Consider the following 25,087-nt stretch of genomic DNA (forward strand, 5'->3'; position numbering starts at 1 on the left):
CCGTTATTTCTTTTTTCGGTTCAGTTCCGGTTCGGGTTCAGCGTGCTCAAAAAATAACGGTTCGGGTTCGGGTTCAGTTCCGGCAAAATACCGGTTCAGTTCCGGTTTTCGGTTCGGTTCGGTTCCGGTTCGACACCCTGATATATATATATATATATATATATATATATATATATATATATATATATATATATATATATATATATATATAGAGAGAGAGAGAGAGAGAGAGAGAGAGAGACCTTGAGTTCCACCCCAGCGGGCACCACGATGGAGCGGAAGGAGAGCGAGTGTGGGCAGATGGGGGTAACCATGATGGCCGGGACACTCGGGTGGATCATGGAGGCCCCCGCGGCCACCGCGTACGCTGTGCTGCCCGTAGGTGTGGATACGATCAGGCCTGAGAGAACACACCAAAGAAGAACATAACAATGATGAGCAAAGCTATACGTTCGCACTCGATAAGACACTGAGGGTGCACAGAAAACGCATCGTCGGTGCCGCAGTAGGCAGAGCGACTGAGGCGTAGCTCAGCGGCGTATTTTTGTCAAAACATCCCCACGCAGTACTTATATCAATGTCATCGAATGTTCATGCAGCTTCCCTGATTTATCGCATTATCAGGTTAAATGATCGTCCAAGCATATCTTGGTGAACTCAACAGGGTCTTTGCATAATTCTTTAGTATTACCCTTGTCATTTAAAGCCCTTTCTAGCTCACGCAAAAGCATTTCTACCATAAAAAACAGCATGAACAAGAACTATATGTAAGCAAGATCTTTGCAAACTACTAGCACTGGCGGCTCATAAGTGCTCACTAGCTCATAAGTGCTAACGATATTTACTGGAAAGCAAACCTTGGGCATATTTTAAAGCAGAACTTAGGTACAAAACATTACAGAGTTCCTTCAATTAAAAATTCATCTCTGATTGTTTTTTTAATGAAACGAACTAAATAAAAAATGGCTTAAAAATGGCGCTACGAGAGGCAAGACAAAAGCAGAAATAAAGACATCAAAAAATAGACTGTCTCGCGTTGTCGCAAGGAGCGCTATACAAAAAAAAAGGCAACACAAAGATTGGATTGCATTGGATTGGAAAGCGTTTATTGAGCATAAAAGAATAGAACACTTTCAAGCACTGTCGGGTCAAGCTTGCGGGGGGCCTTTCTTGGAGCCCATGCTTTGTTCGCGCACTTGGTCGGGCTTAGCTTCGTTTTCTGTGTGCGCCCATCTTGTCCAGAGGCGCAGTAGGAAGCATTCTAGCTCCGCTGCGGGTCACGCATAGCGTGCCGTCCACGCCACCGCCCCCGCGGCACATTGGTCTCCAGGCGGCACCCTCTCTCACTGAGGGACCCCACTTCCCATTTCCACTGAACCCAGTACCGATGACGATTGTTCTGGTACTTTGCTGAGAGATTCAGTCGGTGCTTGTCCCCACGCCACGGCGACAGATTCCCGAGTTGGGCCAACACATGACTTGGAAATTGCTCCAACAGTAAAGCCACCGTTCGTTGCCAGAGTGCTAGAGGTTGTATAACTCGCGCGAGTACTAAAACCCGTGCTCAAGTCTTCGGACATGTTGCTATGCAGCTAGTGCGGCTTTGTAGTTCTTATTCTAGTGTAGCTAATCAGGCTCATTTCCCAGAGATTGCATAGTAAGATTTCAAGCTGGGCCAACCGCATTCAGCTGGTTTAAACAGCCCAGATCTTATCAACTCCACCCAGTGAATGCGCTGCCGCTGACCACATGAGCGGCACTACTCACGTGGCCCAACTTTCCGCAGCTAGTGCCTGCCGCACACCGTTCGGTGGCTTGGAAAACCATAGTCGTTCCCCCTTCGACTGCGTTTTACTCGCCCATCACCCTCATTTGCTCGGTCCGAAGACGCCTCAACGTTTCATGGAAATAAACGCATGTTAGTTGTATCGCAAAGTTTTTTTTTTTAATTGGGGGGGGGGGGGGTAAACGATACTAACGATCACTCACGACAAGCGTCATTATGCAGGTGCATACATTGCCTCCCCTGAGCAACTCTCGAATGGGCAACCCTCTGAAGGATTTTTTTTTTCTTTTGTCGCTAACCTAGGGAAAACTTGTCAGGCTATAGCACCGGTCCTGCAGACATAACTTTTCATGCTGCATTGCTCGCTATTGTTTTGTTTCACCTACGTTGTAGCACCTCTGCAAAAAGCGGGTTCCGTGAGCACTAGAGAAGAGAGCGCGACTGCAGCGCGTGCATAGCTTACCATCTCCCTGCACGGTGGTGATTAGTTTTCCGTCCAGGTACAGATCGATGTTGGACAGGTAAGGCGACGGTCCCCGGTCCACGACGACTTCGTTGAGCACCTGTACAGCAGGGGAGTGAGTAGAACGCCTTAGTACACATTCTGCGACGCGCGACCACGCATGCACATATCTAATGCGGAGAAATGGCGCACACATCTACTCCGTGCAGAGCCTTTACAGGCAGAATTTAAAACTCATGGTCAATGACGCCGTCATTTTTAAAGGAGTACTGACACGAAATTTTCATGTTACGTTTTTTTCGCTGCCAGCCCACTAATCCCAGAGTGGCCCATTAGACGGCCGATCACAGCGTAAACAATCATTTACGGGTCATTTATTCGTGCCACTTTCAGTTTCCACAAAACGAACGCCGACAGGCCGTAATGAGAGGAGGGCGCCAGTGACGACCCCATTCTTGTCGCACCCCTGCCGGTCTGGCTGCGCCGATATCCGCGTAACCGAGGGAGGGAAGAAGGCAGCGAAGGCAGAAAGAAAACGGAGAGGAGCGTCAGGCAAAAGTGTGAGGGGAAGGGCGGCAAGCGCGGCTATGGCGTCATCTCTGTCACTGCGTCCCCTCACACTTTCGCCATGCGTCGACGGCAATAAGAGCCTTCCCCCTCACGCTTTCGCCAGGCGCTGCTCCGTTCACCGATCGTCCGAACGACGTGACGTTTGCGCGGGAGGTTCAAAGACGATTTGCAACAACATGCTCCGCGGTGGCGACGCGCTGCGAGGTAACGGCAGAGTTGCGCGCACCGCGGTGCGTTGGTTGTTTACGCGATACCTGAAACGCAGCAGATATGCACCGTGACCGAGAAGACTACAGTTCGCACTGCGCACAAATTTCGCATAGTAATCGTCACTATTTTTTTTACTCATGCGAAAACAACGTTCTCATTTCTGTGGGAAGTAAAAACATCAAAGAATCATTTGTTTTACTATTTTCGTTGCTAAGACGTACAAAGAGCCCGCTCCTTGCAGTTGCACGTGTCACTTCAGCTTGGCACACAAGACCTAGGTTAATGCAATCCATCACGTTCGCGTGTGCTCGGAGGCCCGCCTTAGGCCCTTTAATGAGTGGCCCTTAGTTCGGCTGCAGGCCCGTGGCTTGAAGCCCGAGCCCAGCCCGGGACCACGTCTTCGAGCCCGAGCCCGGCCTGGGCCCGCCTATAAACTTTTCGGGCCGCCCGGCCCGACCCGCGGGCCTGGCCGGGCGGGTCGGGCCGGGCCCGGCTTTCGGGTCAGCCCCGGCCCGTGCGGTGCTCTAAGAAGGAGATGGGAGAGAGCCTCCTGCCGAGGACGTTTAGCTGCCGGTTCATTTTGCGTGAACCGTAGAATTTGCGCGGCGACGGCGCTGCTGTTCTCAGACGGGCGCCCTTTGACGTTCGAGCCGACACAGTAGAACCACAGCTCCGTTGTTTCAGCAAAGTTCACACTGGTTGGAGCTGGGTTTAATTTTTTTGTCTGTGAATATTTGGCTATCTGTAGAATAAAACATTCAAATGCAGGAATGGTGGCCATATTTTGGTGACTGAAAGAACCTGGAGCAGTTATCTTCCTCGCAAGCAACACCTGAACAGTGCAAGGTACCTAACCACTGTTCGATCGCTTCATTATCACTTTCGTTTTGCCCCTCAAGAGTCGAGGAAGTCTGCTATGCAAAGCAGCTGTTATCGAGAGCTCTATTGTAGGAATGCCTGTCAACATTATAGTGGCGTCGCCTGTCAAGGGTATCTAATCCAAACACCATCCTAATTTTACCGCTACCTACTACGGTGGCTCAGTGACAAGGCTAGGCATTCCTATCTGAGCAGGAGTTCACAGGTTACCCGCCGCGGTGGCTCAGTGGCTAAGGCGTTGCGCTGCTGAGCACGAGGTCGCGGGTTCGATTCCCGGCCGCGGCGGCCGCTTTTCTGATGGAGGCGAAAAGCAAAAACGCCCGTGTGTACGAGATTTCGGCGCACGATAAAGATCCCCAGGTGGTCAAAATTAATCCGGAGCCCTCCACTGCGGCGCGCCTCATCGCCTGCGTTGCGTCGGCGCGTTAAACCCTACAATCAATCAATCAGTTCACAGGTTCGATTCCCAGCTACACAGCCGTTTATGTAGAAGGCAAACCCCCCTGTTAAAAAATCCCGGGCCATCTCCACTCATGTGAAACCTCGTGAGGGGCGAAGCATGCAGAGTATAAGTGTGTTCCTGGCACCTTGGAGTTTTTGCCAACGGAGATGAAACCGTTGGAGGGTACAGGTATACAGCTTTGCTGTAAGTCTTTGACGCACGAAGCTCTCTATCGCGCGGCGTAAACGAGTGTCCCGGTGTTTTTTTAGTACGCGTACGCTCTAGCGCAAAAACGAGTTTCCCGGTGTTTTAGTACCGTGACTACATAAGACGAACGACGATTACGACGACGACGACGACGACAGGAGACAGCAATAGCTCCAGCAGGGGCTTCGCCCCTAAAATTAGACGTTTTGGCATCACTAATGATGGCACATTGTGTGGAAGCGCTGTGCACGTATGTGCTACTATGTGGGTGAGTATACGTACGCACACAGGATTCAGAGTAAGGGTGCAAATTTCTTGTTGACCCTCCCAGTGCTTGTGCTTGAAGTAATTTATGGATTAATCGATTAATTGGTTAACTGGTACTGCGGTACCAGCATGCACAGCGGACAGCAGCGTCTCTATAGCAATGCACGCTGCAACGGCGTACGTTCCTGCTCTGTATTACTTTGCTAGAATAACACCAGCAACTGTTGGCACTGCACCTGAGAGCTTAAGCCTAATTTTTTTTGTTTTTAGGCCTCGCGACGTGAACCGGTACCCGTAGCTTAGTGTACAATGAATGCTTTTTCTAATGGGTACCGTACCTTTGACGACGTGAGATGTCAAAACGTGACATGACCTTAGGCCGAACGCGCTATATTTAGGCTTAACGTTAAGCAACTCTCGAACTGAGCCGTATGAGGTGCCAAGCGACGTAATACTCGATCGTTCGTCAATTGGAAAATAGATTGGCCAGACACCCGTGTTGCATTTTCCGGATGCTGACGTCATTGTGGGACACCAGAATACTTGGCCCCAAACATCACCAAGGTCCACCGCGGATGATTGCCCCTAGTGTTGTGCGACAGCCAAACGTTGTTGGACCGTCACAGATTACATATTTCTGATGGAAAGTGCAAAACGATTGTGTTCTTTTTATTTATTTAAAGCGGCCGGTTTCAGTTCCCACCTGTTGGTATGTTCCCCTTTATGCAGCGCAACCAGAACTGCTCAGTGTGACGCAACCTGAAACATTTCCATATATATATATATATATATATATATATATATATATATATATATATATATATATATATATATATATATATATATATATATATATATATATATATATATATATATATATATATATATATATATATATATATATATATATATATATATATATATATGTTATGTCAGCCCAAAATTGCCCGTATTCTGCACGCTCTTCCCTTACTGACGCTACTCTACTCAGAGTTTTGCGGACGCATTTGGCGATATATCCTTGCTGCACGAGTGGCACATGCTGGTTTTCGATATCGTCTGCACTGTTACAAGACAGACCTGCTATTTTTGAGTATGGGTCCCACCTGGGCCCAGGCGCCGCGATAAAACGTGCATGCAAGGCGAAATTAAACAACATACGTGCTGCTGGCAAGGTCCACGGCGATTTCTCTACGAAAGAAGAAGGGGCAAAAAGTACTTCATTCAGACGAGAAATTTGCAGCATTTCTGGGTGTACGAAAAAGGGGAAGACGTTATGCACGAAGAATATGTTTTATGTTTTGTGCTTTGCGATGAGCGAAAAGAAAAATGCACCGCGCACGATTTTCTTGGCGAGCCATATGTTCATGTGTCCAGTTTTGCCGATCCCGTCAGCGCTTTTATGTATCATACTTTTTGTATGTACCACAGCCAGGAAGTCACTGGTATGACCTGAAGTGTCGTTATTACTAGAAAAAAAAAACAATGCAGCTTAGATTCGAACAGAAGTTTATTCTTCGCTATACTAGCTCAAACCGCATTCCGGGATAATAAGATAATTTTTAGAAATCTTACGTTTATTCTTCGCTGTAGTAGCTCAAACCGCATTCCAACAAGCCATTATCTGTACGTTGCAGAGCAGCTGATGCCGCGGAAGCGCCGTCTTTGGGGCGAAAACATCGCTGGTATGCGTTGCCGCTCCATTCAATGATGATGATACATCAGGCGATGCACCGCGCCATCTAGCGAAGCGTATATTATCAAACGAAGGTGTGGAATTCTCTCGGCAGACAGTGACTTCCCTTCGCGACTTCTCGCACTGTTCGTTGTTCTCTTTCTGCCTTGTTGCAGTGTTAGGTGGTGCTGCTGTGGTTCTGCGGCTATATTTTTTTTTGTTCTTGTCTGGCTGCGTTATTGCTGTGTGCGATGGTGCTGCCAGGCTTGCGACGATGTAGAGAAAACGAAATGCGCTCACTTAAAAAAAAGAAGTGGAAATTGTATGCAAATTCGAAGGGAAGCCGAAGAGGAAGCACGTGGACTTGGCACGGGAGCTCGGTTTGCGGCAATAAACTCTTGCTATCGACAATGTTCCCCTTGTTATCGTCAATAGTGTTGCCTATCCACAACACTATAGTCGACAGCAAGAGGAACTTCGAAATAAACTGCAAGTTTTCATCCCCGGTGCAAAACAAACGCGAGGTGCGAAGCACCAGCAAATGGAAGACGCCCTGTTTACATGGGTCAAGGAAGTTAGAGCAGTGGGAATGACCGTCGACAGGTCAGTCCTGTGCGAAAAAGTTGACAACATCGCGCTCTTCTCAGACATTGAAGACTTTCAAGCGTCCGGCGGCTGTCTCCAACGATTTAAGGCACGACACGGATTGTCGTACAAAACAGTGTCCAGCGTAACAAAAAATACCGTCAACTTCTGTTTTTTTACGTTTCATAAGAATTTACTCCTGGACATTGAAAAGAAGCGTAACAAAAAATACCGTCAACTTCTGTTTTTTTACGTTTCATAAGAATTTACTCCTGGACATTGAAAAGAAGAGAGTGTGGCACAAGTTGACCAGCTACTTGAATGTTGCTCAATAAAAGGGAGTTGCTGACGAGGTATGCATATTTTCCTCCTTTTTTTACGCTTCGGATAATACCATTTTCGCATAATACGTTTTATTTTCCAGTTCCCGTGAAAAACGTATCAACGAGATTTCACTGTAATTGTAACTCTGTCAACCTCAAAGTATCTGAGCTCTGCTAACTCACGGTCCCGTTGCAGTCACTGACTTTGGGACCCCCTTGTATACCCTTAACATATACGGAACCTTCCGGTTACAATAAAATCTCTTACTGGCTTTGCTTGAACTTGTGGTCTCCTTGCAATGGGGCGCGACCCAATAGATTACAGCAACGAAAGGGAACGACGACGGAGTCTTGACTATTTTTTTGCCGCCTTGCAACGAATATTTACAGCACCACGAGATAATTGCGAAGCTATTACACGAATCACATTCCTCACCCAGGAAGCTGATTCGAGGAGTAACTAAGCTGAAGAGCTGCCCACACTTGTCTTCAAAGAGTGCGCAAGTGGACTGGGGAGGAAAGGGCTTGCCGCGCATACTCACGAGGCAGCTCGAGTTGCTGCAGAGAGTGTTGTCGTTGTTGTCGTTCTCGCTGCGGTATATGCTGCATTTTAGCCGGCTGCGCAGAGTCAGCGCCGCGTTACCTGCAAAGGGAAAAGTGTTATGCACGTGTCTCAGCTGTGTATGTGACGCGCATTACATGGGCACTCACGCACACACCAACACATGTTAAAAGGCCACACAAAGGAACAAACAAGCCTGCATGCTGACACATGCGTGTACACATACACAAGCACAGGTACTTGCATACACACAAACTTAAAACAAGACAAAATAGTCTACGGTGCCTTACACGCTTTCTGGCACTTCGGTTCGCCTGTACCTGTAGAAAAGCTCTGTAGTTTCCCCACCAGATTTCGCTGTTTGGAGTGTCCAGACACACACACACACAAAAAAAAAAACTTTTGAAGAATTGCTGAGGTTGTCAAAGGCACCCAGTAGGTGGAAGTTACACCAATAGTTCCTAAAGATGGACCAAATCAAGGTGCAGAAACTGAAAGCAGGGCAGCCATGTCTTTCATTCCACTCCGTGCATGTTGGACACTCAGTTGGCAAAGCTGGTCATAAAAATTACATACGGAAGAGGTTCGCCGTAGTAATCAATGCAATGCCCCCCCCCCCATACTTTTTTTTTTTGCTCAAAAGCGTATCAAATGCGTGCCATATCTACGCCACCAAACCCCTCCATTTCAAAGGCTTCGCGAACTGTCGCTCTAGAAGCTCAAGGCAAGAAGATGACCCTTTTGTTGATCAGCTTGAGTGCTTTGTCAGAAAACCAGCTTTTTACCTGCTTATTATACCACACGTATTTATTGGCAACACCAAATATTACAGTAATCATCGCAGATTACGCTGGCGTACTTATGCTACATCATCGAAGAATGGCTCTACTCCCGCGAAATCCGACCGTTACTCTTATTATTAGTTACTATTAGGTTATTCCTACTCTTTTAAGCTACCCTCTCTCTTAAGTTATTCTTTCTTAAGTTACCCTTAGTTACACTTAAATTAGGCACAGAAGCAAGCACATTTGCACGACAAGGTGAAGGATAGGTACCTTCGAGGACATTGTTGACCTTGTCCTGGAAATTGTCGAAGTCGAACGGTGTGAGGAAGCCCAGCGATCCCATGTGGAAGGCCATGACGGGGGGCACGCTTTGCTGGGTGCAGACAGGGAAAGGAGAACAATACAAACATAATGAGAGGGGGAAACGGGAGGATTACATGTACGCAAATTGATGTTACTGCAGGTCGCCTAGAGGTACCCAAAAAGGTTTTTCTCAGAAATGATAAAAGGCCGTGTGTTAAGTTCGGGTCCCCGGGTGTGTTAAGTTCGGGCAGCTAGATATCGTTCGTTAAGTACAGTGTTGACTTTTGTGGTGTTTGTTTTCACGCCGACCGAGCAGACTTTGGCGTGAGGGGCGTAAGGTGAACCACCCGCGGAGGCTTTTGTTATTCGCCGCGCTTTTGTGTCCACCCGACGAGCGGGCCCGGAGACGACGCATACAAACGCGTCGGTCACTCCATAATAGCTGAAAGGGATGTAAGCTTTCGAAGGGGAATTCCTTTGCGTTCGTTTAAGAAGCCGGCAGAGGGGGACAGTTGACATTTTAACGTCCGCTATTGCCGCCACGAGAATCCCCGAACCGGACAGGAGCTGAAGGTCGGTCAAGGGGTCAAACCTCAGGTCAAACATAGGAGGAGGTCACCAGACGAAAGTTAGTGGGCGACGTTTCAGTTCGTCACGTCTAAACCTGGCGACTCGGCTGCTGGTATGCGTCAATGGGTAGGCGACCAGGCTTTGTTAGGCGCTCCACGTGTTAACAAAGAAAATGAATTGTAGCGGCGCGGAGCGCAAACACAGGCGTGCACGGTATGACAATACTTTAAGACGTGCCGCCCGAGAGCCGATTCCCCTCGTTAGGTCTGCTTTTAGTTGGTTGGTTTTCATTTCTGTTATATTTGGGTTTTGCGGAATACCTTTGGGTTTCTGTATGAGAGTGAGAGATGTGGGTCACGTGACTATTTTGAACCCACCTAGCTTTGTTTGTCACCGTGGCCAATCAGTGGCCTAGTGTGGGCTAATCAATGAGCCATCCTCACTCTCACATTGTGACGTCCCTTTTTGTGGGCGGGGTTTTGTTGGAAAAACCGAGGAGTTTGATGTTTTTGAGGATTGAACAGGAGAACAGAGGGGAGGAGAGGGAGCGCGGCGAGCCCCGCTCGACGCGGGCCTTGCCCGACCTCTTGTATGCGATCATAAGCCTTGAAAGTTGTAAGTACGTACTGTAAATAAAGTGTACATATTGTAAATTTTGAGTTTACTTGAAGTAGACCATCGTCGGCTATGTGCCGACGACGAGTGCCGACGACGAGTCATCGTTTCAGCGATCATCGATCATCGGATCGTCTCTTCGATCATCGACATCGGCGACCGACCACCTTCGAAAGTTAACTCCGTGACTCGTTTCGTTTTCCCTATTTATGAAAATTAACTCTTCATTAGGAAAATTCCCCCAAGTGTTCCTAATGCGGCTGAATATTTGGGCAGGGTACACAGCTGGTACTAACAGGTTGTCACTATCACGGTGCATGCGTATGCATGACCTGACATTTTCGCATCTGAAATTACCAGAAGTGCGCGTGCTGATTGATTGATTATGGGGGTTTAACGCGCCGACGCTACACAGACGATGAGGCACGCCGTAGTGCATGGAGGGCTCCGGAATAACTTTGACAAACTGGGGATCTTTAACGTGCGCCGAAATCTCGAACACGCGGGCGTTCTCGCTTTTTGCCTCCATCAGGAAAGCGGCCACCACGGCAGGGATACGAACCCGCGCCCTTGGGCTCAGCAGCACAACGCCTTAGCCACTGAGCCATCGGGGCGGGTTAAGTACGCGTGTTACTCTTCCTAGAAGGTCACTGTTTCCAGAGGGTCACAGTGGCCTACAGCACACAAGGTAGCAGAATTAAGTCATGGCCACTCAGATACTTCCGAACCTCGTAGGTTCATCTCAACAGCGGTAACGCTTTAAATCTAAATTACTGATACTGTTGACCACTGCAGAGATGTATTATGCACGGAGTGGTGCGCATAAAGCTAATGTAGGGGCACAAACCTTCCAAAACATTTTAGACACTTTTATGCTTTACACTATAGACCCAACTGCTTGAACTCTTCTTGTTGCGCCAATTAGCCCACTTCGAAGTATCATCCAGACTGTCCCATCAAATCAGGTGACTATGATTAAGACACGCCTATACTGGACAACTCCTGGAGCAGCTCAAAGTGGAAAATATTAAAATTCAATATTCCTCGAAGAGTTTAAGCTTGTTTTTATGGAGGTGCAAAAACATCCGTATCAATCGAAAGGAACAAGCATGTTTCAGTTCCTCTTAAGAACCACCGACCGTCAGTCGCAGTACTATATGCAGCGAATTTTCAAAAATAAACAATTAGGATGTCACTTATGGAGTTCTACCTTGTTTACAGCGAGCTAAGTCAAAATTCTTCCCATCCTTTATTGGTGCAGTGGCTCACCTGGAAGAGTGATGAAGCGTAGAGAAGGGTGCCGTCGCCTCCGAGGCAGATGATGAAGTCGATCCGGTCCGTAAGCTCATCTCTACCTGACCGGAAGACATGAAGCGCATCGAAATTACCCACACTTGCCCATGTAGAGTTACACAATTCCAAAAAACATCAAAGGCGGAATTGCCTACCATGTTTTTGATGCCTGCACAATAACGTAATCGTAACGGAATGTACTTTTCTCAGAACATTGTCCGGTTTGGTTCATTAATTTTAACGATATGAACTAGTGTGGCCAAGGTCTTGCTTCATTTAGGACGCAACCGGAAAGAACAGTGCGAAATTAGAGCTCTTGCTTGATACTAGAGGCGTAAGCAAAGTGTAATTTCGGGGAGGGAAGAGGGGGGAGATAAACATGGTGAGGAAGAAAAAATGCAACGTAAACAATCTAAAAATAAATTTAAAAATTTTCGAAAGAGAGAGACTTTGGGACCCAGCGGGCGCAGTCTATCTAACCTCAATTTGCATTTTTAGCTTTTTTTCTTCCTTGAGGGTCATTGAAAAATGGCTGATCACTGTGCTGGGAGTAGAAGTCGAAACCGCGTCAGCTTAAGTATCCAGCACAAGCAAAAAAATAAAAAATAAAATAAAATTATTGGTAGCCGTTGTTTGTTGATAGGCAGAGCTAGTGTATTTATCCCTGAAATTCCGTTCCCACATGGATGCAAGCCAAGCACTCCCTGTTAAGGCCCCTAAAATTATTTTAGGGGCCTTACTCTTTGTTCGCACCCAGCGTCACCCGCTGGTTCGCTTGGAGAACTCCTTCTGTTCTTCTGGTCAATTGCTAAAAGAACTCCGCTATTTGGCCTCCGTAGTATAGGGTCAGAATCGCGGGTTTTGGCGCGTACTGCCTAGGTACCAGCCCCAGCATTGCTGAAAATGTTTCCCCAACGCAAGCATTTTTTAAGGTGCGAAGCCCCTTAGGGGCTCGGGCTGTTGCCGTCTCATGTCGTCGTCATCAGCATCGTCTCCTGTAGTCACGGTACTAAAACACCGGGACACTCGCTTACACCTCGGGCTAGAACATAACACGTACTAAAAAAAAAAAAACACCGGGATACTTGTTTACGCCTCGCGCTGGAACGCTCCGTAACGCGTACTAAAAAACACCGGGACACTCGTTTACGCCTCGCGCTAGAACGGTTTGTGCTTCAAAGACACGAGACTTTTATTGCAAAGCTGTACACCTCTATCCCCACTGGTTTCATCTCCGTGGGCAAAAACGCCAAGGCGCCATGAATAGCCTTATACACCGCTTGCTTCGCTCCTCCCCAGGTTTCACGTTAGTGGAGATAGCCTGAAATTTTTTTACTGTAACACGTTCTCTTAGCTCACTCCCATGCTTCCTTTTCGTAAATCAGGATGGTTTGGTACCTTTTAGGTAGGTTTATATGCAAGACGCGGTATAATATCAACGCATTTAATTGACGTTCTGCGTCACGACAGGGGTGCCGGGCTTGTACCTACCTTGTAAGGAGTTATATTACCCCTACTTCCCTCGCGTAGAGCCCCAAAATTTTGAGAGGCCGTCGCCTCTTATAGCACAGTGGCTAAGACTGAGCTGCTCAGCACAAGCGAATGGGATTAATCCTGACCCCATGGGGCCTTTTATCTGATAGAGGTGAAAAACTGAAGCTTTTGTGTGTCAGATTCATTTCCAGCGGAAAAACGTTTTCATTCTGACTTTGCACGCCATTGCAATAACAGCAGTAACGTCATTTTTGGTAGTGACAAGAAGAATAACGGTCTCAGTCTACCGTTTTAAGCTTTTAAGCTATAATCTGATTACCTTCGGTGAATGTGCACAGCTTCTCCTTGAAATTCAGGAACGCCTTGTTGTTTTTTAAGAAAGGGTCGTCCAAGACGGCGTCCTCAACGAAGACAACCATGTTTTTGACCTGAAAGAATAAGCAAACGAAAAAAAAAAAACAGACTCAGGCAAGCGACAGGAGCTCGCGTAAAGCTGGCGTGTCAATATCTAAAGTATATGTTGTGACTCTGAAAGAATACTAGAGTAGCGGTCTCGCAATGTAGGCTATCTGCCCGGTGCTAGACTAGCACAACGTGTGATGTCAAACATGTTGCCGTATGTGCAGTTCACGTGCATTTCGCAAGGTGATGGAGAAGTTGACTACGCACTGTACAGTGTGGGCTTATATTATGTGGCTTTTTGATTTCTGTGCCAAAATTTATCCACATTTTGCTTTCGAATTTTGCACAGCTGTAGCTATCTGACTATGCAACTGGTAAAGAATAATAGGAACGAATGCATTTAACCAGATGAAGTTAACGAGATACTATGCTCCAGTCAGTGGCGAATAATTTGACTGCACCGCAAAAACAGAATTTTCACGTAGCAACAGCAGCTCCATGCTGGTAATTTTTTAGGTGCGGAGTACCTTAGGACCACACAATGTCCGTCCGGGTCCGTGCGCATAGCATTTACAATCGCAAAAAAATCACACAGGTACCGGCAGGATTCGAGCCTGTGTCTGGTAGACCGGACAGAGTTAGTGTCAGTCGTCTCACCCATCGGGCTACGACCGTGAGTTAGTACCCGAAAGTCAAACGGCTTACTCCGACGCCTGTAACGGTGCGGAGTACCTCAGGACCTCCCCATGTCCGTCCGCGTCCATCCGTTCGCACAAAACCATCAAGAGAAAATTAAGCGAAATTCGATTTGAGCCGTTAGTTGCAGTTTCATTTAGGGGATAATCAAGGTGCAACCCACGGCTCAAATCGAATGACGGTGGGGGCGCAAATCGGATGTCATTCGGGACGCAACTTGGATGTCATTTCGAGTCGCCGTACTTCGCACCCTCGCCATCATCCACGGAGTGGAGATGCTGCCATTTTTGTCCAGTATAGTGCGGGTAAGCTTGCTACGTACTCGGAAGATAACCGCTGTGCTTACGTAATTGTACAGTCGGTAAAAGGCTTGTCTATAACAGCGATTTCAACTTCAACCAGCTACATCTGAAAACTGCCGAAACATACTCATTCCAAACATGTCGGAGGCAAAAGCGAAGGGCTAAGACTTCAGAATTCCGCAGTAGTTTTATTAAAATCCCGCTCCGGCGGGACAGGATAGGGCTGAGAGTACGAAAGCTGTGTTATAGACAATCCTTTTACCGGCTGTACATGCATATGACAAGCAAAGGAGTAACCGTATTTTAGTAAATACTGTATTGTAGAAAAAAATATTAAAAACGGCCTGTGAATATAATTGAATATTTTCGAATGTGAACAGTAAAAACTGATGCAAGTCATATAGAATATTTTCTCGACAAATATTTTTGCTTTAGTGCGTGAGCTTCTAAATCACACCTACAAGAAATAACAAGGGCAGTCATGACTCAACACATCTGATCCGAGTGTTCATGCAATGTACGCCCTAATGCTTGGAAAAAAAAATGGTACAAAAAATTAAGAGTAATGTCAGGACAATATGGCAATGGAAGAAAAATTCGACGTACATTGATTGCCATTAACAAGTACAGATTCCTCAGCACGCTGTGAATGGAGGAAGTATCAAGTTCTTGAAAAAATGGTAGGCGTGCCATTAAAGTCTTTAGTAAATGACTGCAAACATCGCAATCAGTAGGAAGTTAGAACTGTTGATTTCTCACTAATGCCATTATACTGACACAATAATTATTTTAGGCTTTTAATTTCACACAAGTAGCTTTCCACCTCAGCTACAATACACCTGAGTCATCACACTCGTCTTTTCCGCAAGGCTTACGCGTGTTAGGCCTTGCACAGCTTTGACGTCGTGCAAAAAAGCCAACTTAACAAGCAAGCCGTGCGGTGAAGGTTGAAAGTTTGCATGTTGTGCGGCAAAGCCAACAATTGCTCTATTATATGTAAATTTCGAATGTTCGAGAACTCCCAGTACTTCGCATGGTAAAAATGCTCTGCGAATAAAATCGAATAGCAAACACTATTCGTGAATTATTCGAAGTTTCGGATATTCGCACACTTCCGCTTGCAAGTAAAGGATTTTTTAAACACACAAAAAAAATCCTCCGTCGCATGCCCCCGCGCGAGGGACACGTGTAAATGCAGAGCATAGTGGGGTTGAAGCGCGCGTCGGCACCCCCGAAGTCCCGTTGTCGTTGCCCGACGGCTTCCTCGACGGCGGGTTCCGGGACGGCGGCGGCCTCCAGGCGACGACGCTTGCTCGCCGCCGCCTCTCGTTGCCGTACGGCCGGGTCCGCGGCCCGACGCTGACGTTTCGAAGCTGTGTCTTGCTCTCGACTCGAAGGGTCCGCTTCTCGACGCTGACGCCTGGCCGCTGCTTCTCGTGCACGCTGCTCGGGATCCGCTTGTCGACGTTGACGCCTGGCCGCGGTTTCGCGTGCACGAAGTTCGGCGTCGGCAGCGCGCTTACGACGTTTGCGCTCGGCGTCGGCAGCCCGCCGCCTCGCCGCCTTGTCTTCTGCCGCCGTCGACGAAGATGATGGTACGACGTCTTGAACTGGTGCTTCGGCGCTGATGTTGGATTGCGTCGAGGTACTAGTTGAAGGTCTTGCTTCCATCGCTTATCAACTGCGAGCGCCGACGAGCGCAAGAGAACACGCGAGGAGCCGCGGAGAGCAGGCGAGGAGGAGTGGGGGAGGGGGCGCTTATCAACTGCGACCGCCGACGAACGCAAGAGAACACGCGAAGAGCATCGGAGAGCAGGCGAGGAGGAGTGGGGGAGAGGGCGCACCTGGAACGGCTGTTGCGGACGCCGAGGCACGCCAACGCCGACAACGCCGGGTGACATCGTGAGTTAAAGAAATGCTCTGCATTTAAAAGTGTTTTATTCCGGGATTCACGAAGATTTCATTTACGTCATATCCGTCACGGAAGTGACGCCAATACTGTATAACGAAGCAAGCGGCCTGTAAAGGGTGCACCCCTGCACACAGGGTCTTCTTGAGGGGAAGCAACCTTTAGTACCAAAAAGTACGTGATATTTCGGGTTGTTCGTTTTCGGGTTTTATATTTTAACACGAAAGTGTTTTACGCCGGGATACACCAACATTTCACTGACGTCATATCTGTCACAGAAATGACGCCAGTGCACCTTCACCGAAGCGACCCGGAAGAAGGACGTCGCTCACCAAGCACACCCACAAGACAGTCGCCGACCCGCAAATCAAACTCAGTTGCAGATTTCACTGCACATTTCTCTTTCGTGTTTTACCGATTCATATGACAGAGGAATCAACCACAGTATTTTTCCCCAAAAGATAAAAGCGTGGTACTTACCCAGATGAGCCAGTTCACCAAATCCGTGAAGGGCTTGACGACGGTGCTGTCCATGGTTTTTTTTATGACGAGAACCGACAGCGGCGGTTTGTGCCACGTCAGCTGCTGACCGGCGGGGTCCTGAATGGTCCTGCGTGATGGAGTTGGCGCGTTATCGATTGCAGGCCGCGGTAATTCACAAACTAGTACGTTTAACGAACTATTCGTAAAAATAGGTATTTTTGTTTTCTTTTAAATGAAATACTCATTCTAAGGTAAGTCGCTTGGCTCCTATCCAGCAGCCAAACATGTTGTTTTCTGAAAAAAAGAAAATCCATACCTAACGACTAACTTTCAAACTTCCCGCCATTTGTGCAGAAGGACCAATTTTGAAATGTGATTTCTGCGTTAAATACATTCTAATATTCTAGTGATGCAATCCAACAAGTACTCGAAGTCCTCCTGCACTATATATTAGACTCACAATTCCGTTTTTGTTTGTACGAAGCCCACCGGTATCCGTAACGTGCTCGGATCGGAAGCCAACGGGCGGTACCACCGGCCATTTGATTTGCTTGTCACCTCACTTACTTATTTGCTCACTTACGTGGGAACGGAGTACTTCCCCATAAATTACTTGCTGTAATTTATCAGTAAAACTGTTTACATAGAAATCAGCGTGCGAAATACTGCGAAATGCCACCTCAAATCGCAATTTTTCAGGGGCCACTTGAAGCCCCGAAAACCGAAGTGAAAGTCAAGGAGTGATTGCGCATTCGTCTATCTGCCTGAACACACCTCAAAAAACACCTCCTGACTTTAGCGGGGGGCGCTTTTAAAAGGCGAGTTAACGGCCCACGCCTCTGCCCGCATCCTCAACCCTGAGCACCTTCGGAGGCTGACGACCCAAGTGCGTCTCCGCCCATACCCCTCCGCTATGCTAAAACCCTAGCAGCTCATTTACGTCGAAAACGCGAGAAATTCTCCCCACACAAACAAAACCTTCCCACGACCGAAAAATTCACCTTACGGCGGACTCAGACTAACACATTTCCCTACCGCACCCGCCTTCATGGTACTTATTCTACCCAGTACCCTCCGAATAGCAAACACTGCCTGTCCCCACGCACCCTATACCATATGGTATGGGAAGCCGCCTTTCCCTTCCGAGCCCATACCCTGAGCATTGGGAGGACCAACTGGCTAGCGGCGACCTGGGTGACTAGCTCGAGCTGATATACCGGGCGCAACTGGACGCACGTGCCCAGAGCCTCCTGGAAAGAGGATGCCCCCCGCAAGAAAGGAACGGTTCGACAATCTCCGTTTCCGATCAAATAAAACGTTTTTACCGCCCCGCTACCGCCACCACCTGCCCCGTTGACATCAAGATGAAAAAAATGGATGAAGTGCTACGAAATGTACTCTGTAGACGTGGACCGTGCCTGTGGGTATGATGTCTATGAGAGCGATGTTTAAACCCTTTGCGGTGCTATAAGCAACGCGGTTTAGTAGTGACAATGAGGCAAATTTGTATTGATAGATTCGAGCGCTATATTATACGGGTTATCTAAATTAAGCTTGGGTGGCTGCTTTTACCTTTTTTAACTTCGACGTTTCCTCCGGTAGCTCGAAGTTTAAATTTCAGGCTATTTAAGCGCACCTTATTACTCCAGGTACAACTCCAGGAAACGTCTGGTAGCGTCCCTCTAACCTCCAGGCTCAGCCGAGGTCAAGCCAGTGTCTCGTGGCCTTGCAAGAGAGCGCTTCTCGTTTTCCGGCGCAGATAAATACTTCATCAAAGCACTTTCTGAGGGAGTTATTCATAACGGCATGCACATGTTACTTCGCTTCACGTAGATTCGACAGCTTTAAGTTAATACGACGTTTATCCCGACTGTATAGTTCATTCGTATCCTATAGGAAAAACACTAAACCCCTGCGTACTCACATGACCATGGCTGAGTTCTTGAGGATTCGGCCGCATGGTCCGAACTGGTACACTGGACTGGGGGCATTCAGAGACCGGGTCCGCCTGCGGAGAGCAACGAAACACAACACGGTCATTGGAAAAGCAATAAACACATCGCGAATAAAATTTAGTTGTAATGGAAACACTGTATTGCTATTTTTTATCTCGCCAGCATGACGCAAAAATAAACTAAGCAAAATATCGCGTGGCATCATCACGCTGCAGGGAGATTGAGCTTATCGTTAAAAAAACGGTCAGAGCAATTACAATTCGATTGATTGATTGATTGATTGATTGATTGATTGATTGATTGATTGATTGATTGATTGATTGATTGATTGATTGATTGATTGATTGATTGATTGATTGATTGATTGATTGATTGATTGATTGATTGATTGATTGATTGATTGATCGATCGATCGATCGATGATCTATCGATCGAGCCAGGCTAGCTTTGCAGTTTTCTACGTACTACTTTTATACCTTAGGTATTCGAGAAGGCGAATGTTTTACTCGAGTAGATTTGGATGGACGCATTCACATTCCTAGAAATGCGCCGACAACAAATTCCTTTCGTCAGAGTTCACATGCCCAGTTATTTTGGGCATACCTCCCCACAAAGTTATTCGTTCTCAGGCAATTTTCTCGCGCCTCAAAAACCAAATCACTGTCCTTGAAGTTATCAGATATTTCCCTTTCTGATTGCAAGTTTCTCTGCCATGTAGATCTCTGACGACGTTTTTTTTTTTACTTTTTTTTCTTTCTCCATTTGCTTGGAGGATCGACTTACCCAGATGGTAAAAAAACTCTAGGACTGGCTCTACCGCACAGCTGCAGTGCAACAAGGCGGTTCCTATGACGTTCAAAAACAGACAAGCAGCTCGGAACTTTTGAAGCATACCAATAAGGTATATATTGGCGTCAGTTGCTCGCAGCCTGTGGGGAAAACATTGTTTCGGCCGCAAGGGACAGCTATCGCAATCTCAGGGGAAAATCACTGCTGCGAAACCGGCAGATTGGGATGTAGCGGGCGAAGTAGGTCGAAAGGTCAGACCAAAAGAAACGACCATAGACGCGATCATGTGTTGTATCGAAGCTAGGGTGGCCCGATATGACATCGTCGTGAAAGGCTTCAAATATTCGCGGGCTAATAGGACGCGTTGCAGAGGGAACCCATTTTTGGCCAGATGAGTGGTGGTTAAAATAGAAGCCAGAGCGGACGATTGGGCGAATTGGTGCGACGTTATACTTAGAAACAGCGCCGAAAGTGTTAAAGCTGACGACAAGACCGACTGTTCAGCGCGGACCGCATGACGCGTTTTTCCACGCGATTCGTGCGCGTCGGCGTTGCGCGTACGATTTTTTCACGCCTGCGTTGACAATTACGCGTGCGCGGCAGCTTCTGCCTCGGTCAGAAAATGACACGCGACGCGCGCGTCAGTCGGAGGAGCTTGACGACTTGCGCCAATGGGGAAGCGCGCGCCTCATGGCGGCAGTTTCGAAGCGCTCGAGGCCGCCGGCTGGCTCCGCCAGAGATGTTTAGGCTTACCACACAGGCAGATATTTCATGGGCGCTTTCACTAGCGGCGCGGATGACGTTTTCGTTTTCGCCCTCATTACCAGCTCATTTACCGCACAAGCAACTTTGTGTGTGCCTTGAGCTGCATTTTAAAGGGCGCTTAGAAGCGGTCGCTCGAGCTCCCCACACCACTTCGCGGCCGAAGCCGCCGCCATGTTGCCCCCGCCGACGCAACCCCTGAAAGCGTAAATCGCAGGGAGCGTTTTCTGCTCGCGAAAACGCGCCGCGCACACCACAGGCGCGCAGACGCGGCCGCGAAACAACCCGCACGCTGGGCGCGGCGTGGCCGGCGGTACGAGCGCGCAACTAACTGATAACAGTATGTACGGAGAAGCAGCGAAGTTGCGTGGTTGCGTTCGGCATCAGTACGATGATTCCAAGTCATAAATGAAGATCGAGAGAAAAGTTTTTTCGTACGCCAGAAAAATTTTGCTAAGCAATTTTGGGCCAGTGCAGCAAACTGGAAGTGCTTGCACGTGTTCGTAAACGTATACAGCAGCGCAGATAACGAGAAGGCGAACATGAAAATAGCGGTACAGGGTTGGAGTTTCGTGCTCGGGGTTATAGGTATAGTACAAGGCTACACATGACTTCAGAGCTTGTAAATGGGCATTTTTTGAGCTTTCCTGTCACCAGAAACACGGACGCCGCAGCCGAGTGTCCAACAGGCGATCGGAGTTCTGGGCAGCACATAAAGCTTAGGCTGCTGGTTCCCAACCATGAGTGCGCCGGGGACCCTTTCGGGCTTGAAAAAGTGACGGCACGATAACCTATATTGATCCGTGTCGCAATGTCAGACAATTTCTAGATTTAAGTCATCCACACGTATTGAATGTAAATCTATTGAGACTGACTTTTATGCCGACGCACGTCATTTGCCAAAAGATTTGCTCTTGCAGCTATAAGTCGCCCAAACATTTATATGCTGACTTTTCTGTGCCTGGCTTTCTTGCATAGCTGGCATGTTTGGCAGAAAGCCGACGTGATGTGCACAAAGAAATTAACGTGCATGTCATACAGCGAAGCCACACTTTTGCGTTGGCAACAAAATTTGGCGAAAAGGAGAAATGAACGAGAGAGAGAGAGAGAGAGAGAGAGAGAGAGAGAGAGAGAGAGAGAGAGAGAGAGAGAGAGAGAGAGAGAGAGAGAGAGAGAGAGAGAGAGAGAGAGAGAGATCAGGAAAAGGCTTTGCGGACTCCTGAAATGCCCCCTCGGACACCGAGCCCCACTAGAGAACCACTGGTAAGTCATTTAGCCGCAAAGGCGACGTAAAAGAAAACTGAGAAGTGCTCGTCAAGAGCCAGCCAAACAGCATAGTGGCAGAAGGCGTAAACGATGTTTAAGTCCGATTTATCAGGACATCTTATTTCTTCGCCGACCGATTTCTCTGATAGTTATCGAATGTTCTGCCGAGTTAAATAACGTCTAGCCTTTGACGACAACGTATTGCTTTCCAGGCTAATTTTTTTCCTGATAGTTATCTACTGCTCTGCCGAGTGAAATGATGTCTATGCCCAGCTTGAGAGGACATCGCGCTGAATTCCTGACCAATTTTTCTGGCAGTTATCTTGTGCTCTGCCCAGTTCTCGTGGGATGAACCATAAAAATTAGGACATGCATGGTGTGCTCATGTTCCGGAGGGAAACAAACCATCGGGAGCAACACTATGGGCATGTTATGGCTAGGGTTCTGCGGTTTCGGATAAATCCGATAAAATCCGAAAAACACTCTCCGGTAAAAATTTTGCGAATTCGGATTAATCCGAAAAAGTCCGAATTCAGGAACCGCCGCCTGTGAAAACCAGACTACCCTTTATCTTTCCCTGGCATCCTCGAACCACTTTTCCTATTCTATTTTCATGTTTCCACTTTTGTTCGTTCCACTTGATTGATTGTGGGGTTTAACGCGCCGACGCAACGCAGGCGATGAGGCGCGCCGCAGTGGAGGGCTCCGGATTAATTTTGACCACCTGGGGATCTTTATCGTGCGCCGAAATCTCGTACACACGGGCGTTTTTGCTTTTCGCCTCCATCAGAAAAGCGGCCGCCGCGGCCGCGGAATCGAACCCGCGACCTCGTGCTCAGCAGCGCAACGCCTTATCCACTGAGCCACCGCGGCGGGTGTTGTTCGTTCCACTTACATTCCCAAGTTTCACAAAGGGAGTCGCTTTGGACCCTTATCACGAAAAACGAGATCTCTCCCCAAAACAATAGTCGAACCAAGGTCAAACACTGCTCACCTTCCCTGCCACTTCACTTCGGGCCTTTTTCCCGGATATGTTCTTTTCCTAGAATTTCATTCGCCCTTCTCTGACATCATTTCGCTAAAGATTGAACGTTTGAGTAAGCGCAAAGGAACAATGACGAACGAAGTGGACGGGATACGGCGCTACTATCAACTCGTTTATTTTCACTGTGTCGCCCGATTTTATACGGGAGGTACACTGCGAACGAAACAAAAGAGGGAAAGTGGAGGAGCACAAGCAAACACAATAAAAACTAAAATCTAAAAAGTGGAGGATGGCAGTTCAAACACCCGCGTTAAAAAAGGCACTTAAGGAAGGCAAAAACTAGTGATTGGATAAGAATTTCAGTTCTTTCTTTGTCAGTGTTATGGAAGCTGTGCTAACGCATTTGTATTTCAATGAAACAATATGGTAGGCCTCGGTGATTTTTCTTGTTAGCTTATCCTCGCGTCGGCCTACAATGCTGGTCCTATCAAAATTAGGCCTACATTCACAATCTTATTCGATTGTGTTCGATATTCGTTTCCTATATTCGATTCCTTTATCGTGTTGCAGACATTACGTTGGTCAGTCAGGTCGTTGCTTCAATGATCGACTTAGAGAGCATAGGAACAATGTAGAAAAGACGAGTAATGGAGATCTGGGCATACCTTGCAAAGATTGTGAATGTTTTGCGTGGTCAGTCGGAAGGAACGAGCTGCGGGGACAGACACGTATGCTTGCATATACTACAACAAGTTGTAAATGGATGTCCCCACGAATGTTGCAAATATTGACTCTGCAATAAAAATGTCTCTGCTGTTGATCTCTTTTACTGTTGTACATGACATTTCTTCAAGATCAATACTCTGCGACCCTAATAATCCGAAAAACTCCGAATTCTATGTACTCTGAAAGGACGCTCCGAAAAACTCCGAATCTGCAAAAATAAATAAACTCCGAAAAACACCCTCCGAATTTGCTGAAAAATAAACTCCGAAAACGCAGAACCCTAGTTATGGACCATGGCCCTAGTTATGGCCCTAGGTTTACCTCACTGAGCTAATATTCAAAATAACGGCATGTACAAGGAATGGGTATTTTAAAACGGTTCTGCTAGGTTCCCGAGAGCGAGTGCCCGAAACGGTAGTGTCTATTATCCCGGCCACCGTGAGAATTAACGTCAGGAAGTTCTCACGGCAGTCGCCTCTGATTGGCTAAGCACGCCCCTCGGAGATCTTAAGGGGCAAATATTTCCTAAAAACTATTTCCTAGGGATGCTCGTGTGGCGCTACGTTACAGCCCTTGAAAAAACTCCGGCATGGCCGGAGTTTTTTTTTTTTTTACCTTTCGAAATTTTTTAAGTTTTCGCTCATGGTGATTTTTTAATTATTTTTTATCCTGGTTAACAATATATCAGAAAACCTACGCACAGGACTTTTAGAATAGGTTGGATTAGGTTAAATATACATTGTATTCTGTGTCGCTGGACTGGGTTAGGCTAGGGTTGTTGCAGTTTGGCTGGATTTGGGTAGGTTATGATACGTTACGTTGGGTTACGTTAGGTTAACTTTCATTAGGTTACGTTGGGAGGTAATAATATTCACCGAATTTTAGGCCAGCCAGCTTTTATGGAAACTGCCGTGAAAATTTCCGGGAGGTAATTCTCACGGTTGCCGTGAGATTAGACGCAGCCCCCGAAAAATGTATGCCTTCCAGGGTTGTGGTTTGACGCAAGCACGGGTCGCAAGATACAGACAGGGTCTTTGAGAACTCGGCCGAAGCGCGCCAGAAAAGGAACGTCGGTAAGTGCGTACCCGTGACAAGACCAGAGTTTCTGCTGCATGGACTCTACGCTCTCGCGACGGCTGCTAGCGGGGTGAGACGACGAGCGTGACGAGCGGCGCTTTCCCAAATGGTTGCCCATGCTTTGAGACAACGTGCGCAAAAGAGCGCCCGGTAGTGGGAACGGGCGTGCGTGACTTACAACCACGGACAGTGCGAGCGGGATCGAGACAAAGCTAAACATTCACCGGCAAAGGGCGCTCATGATGTCATCTGCCGGAGGCGCATCCATGGCGGCCAAGGATCGTCGTCTTCTCAAAGCAAAGCAGTGGCACGCGCCCGCGTTACCGCAGCACTCGATGCTACTGCTGCTGCTGCTGCGTTTGCAGCTGGCGAGCTCGCGGCGCTGGACGGCCGATGTCGGCGACGCGCTGGCTGCGGTCGCGAGTGCCATTGTTGCCTGGACGGGCCGTATCGACCGCGCAATTCAAGGCCGCGCTCGATACTGACGGTACGGAAATTCGATTCGGCCACTGTGTATGCGTGGTGCGTGTATGATTTTGTGGCTTTAGTTCGTCGTGTGTCCGCAGAACCACCTGCAGCCGCGGGTTCTTTTCATCTTGTTCCCAGTGTTGCCTCACACGTGGTGGACGAGACCGGGTCCATTTAAATCGGTTTAATATACCTCTCTTCTTACTCTCTCTCTGTCTTTATGTATGTATGCACGTAT

The 25,087-nt window shown here is 47.8% G+C and overlaps 1 protein-coding gene across 4 annotated transcripts in view; it reads right to left on the reverse strand.

The window, feature by feature from the left end:
- Positions 1–25,087, reverse strand: part of LOC144145740 (NAD kinase-like) — a 54,484-nt gene that overhangs the window by 7,434 nt on the left and 21,963 nt on the right. For 2 of the 4 annotated variants that reach the window (XM_077677445.1, XM_077677444.1), the window contains 9 exons: positions 18,746–18,829; positions 16,819–16,948; positions 13,349–13,457; positions 11,512–11,597; positions 9,025–9,127; positions 7,950–8,050; positions 5,986–6,015; positions 2,250–2,349; positions 243–400 (listed from right to left, as the gene is read on the reverse strand). In XM_077677445.1, coding sequence (XP_077533571.1) covers positions 243–400; positions 2,250–2,349; positions 5,986–6,015; positions 7,950–8,050; positions 9,025–9,127; positions 11,512–11,597; positions 13,349–13,457; positions 16,819–16,948; positions 18,746–18,829 — 901 coding nt within the window. Of the gene's footprint in view, positions 1–242; positions 401–2,249; positions 2,350–5,985; positions 6,016–7,949; positions 8,051–9,024; positions 9,128–11,511; positions 11,598–13,348; positions 13,458–16,818; positions 16,949–18,745; positions 18,830–24,605; positions 24,827–25,087 lie in introns of those variants that run through there. The other 2 variants (XM_077677447.1, XM_077677446.1) reach the window with 2 other exon arrangements.

Source organism: Haemaphysalis longicornis, unplaced genomic scaffold (genome assembly GCF_048455015.1).
Source record: "Haemaphysalis longicornis isolate Haplotype H1 unplaced genomic scaffold, Haemaphysalis longicornis Haplotype H1 scaffold_7, whole genome shotgun sequence".
Lineage (NCBI taxonomy): Eukaryota > Metazoa > Arthropoda > Arachnida > Ixodida > Ixodidae > Haemaphysalis > Haemaphysalis longicornis.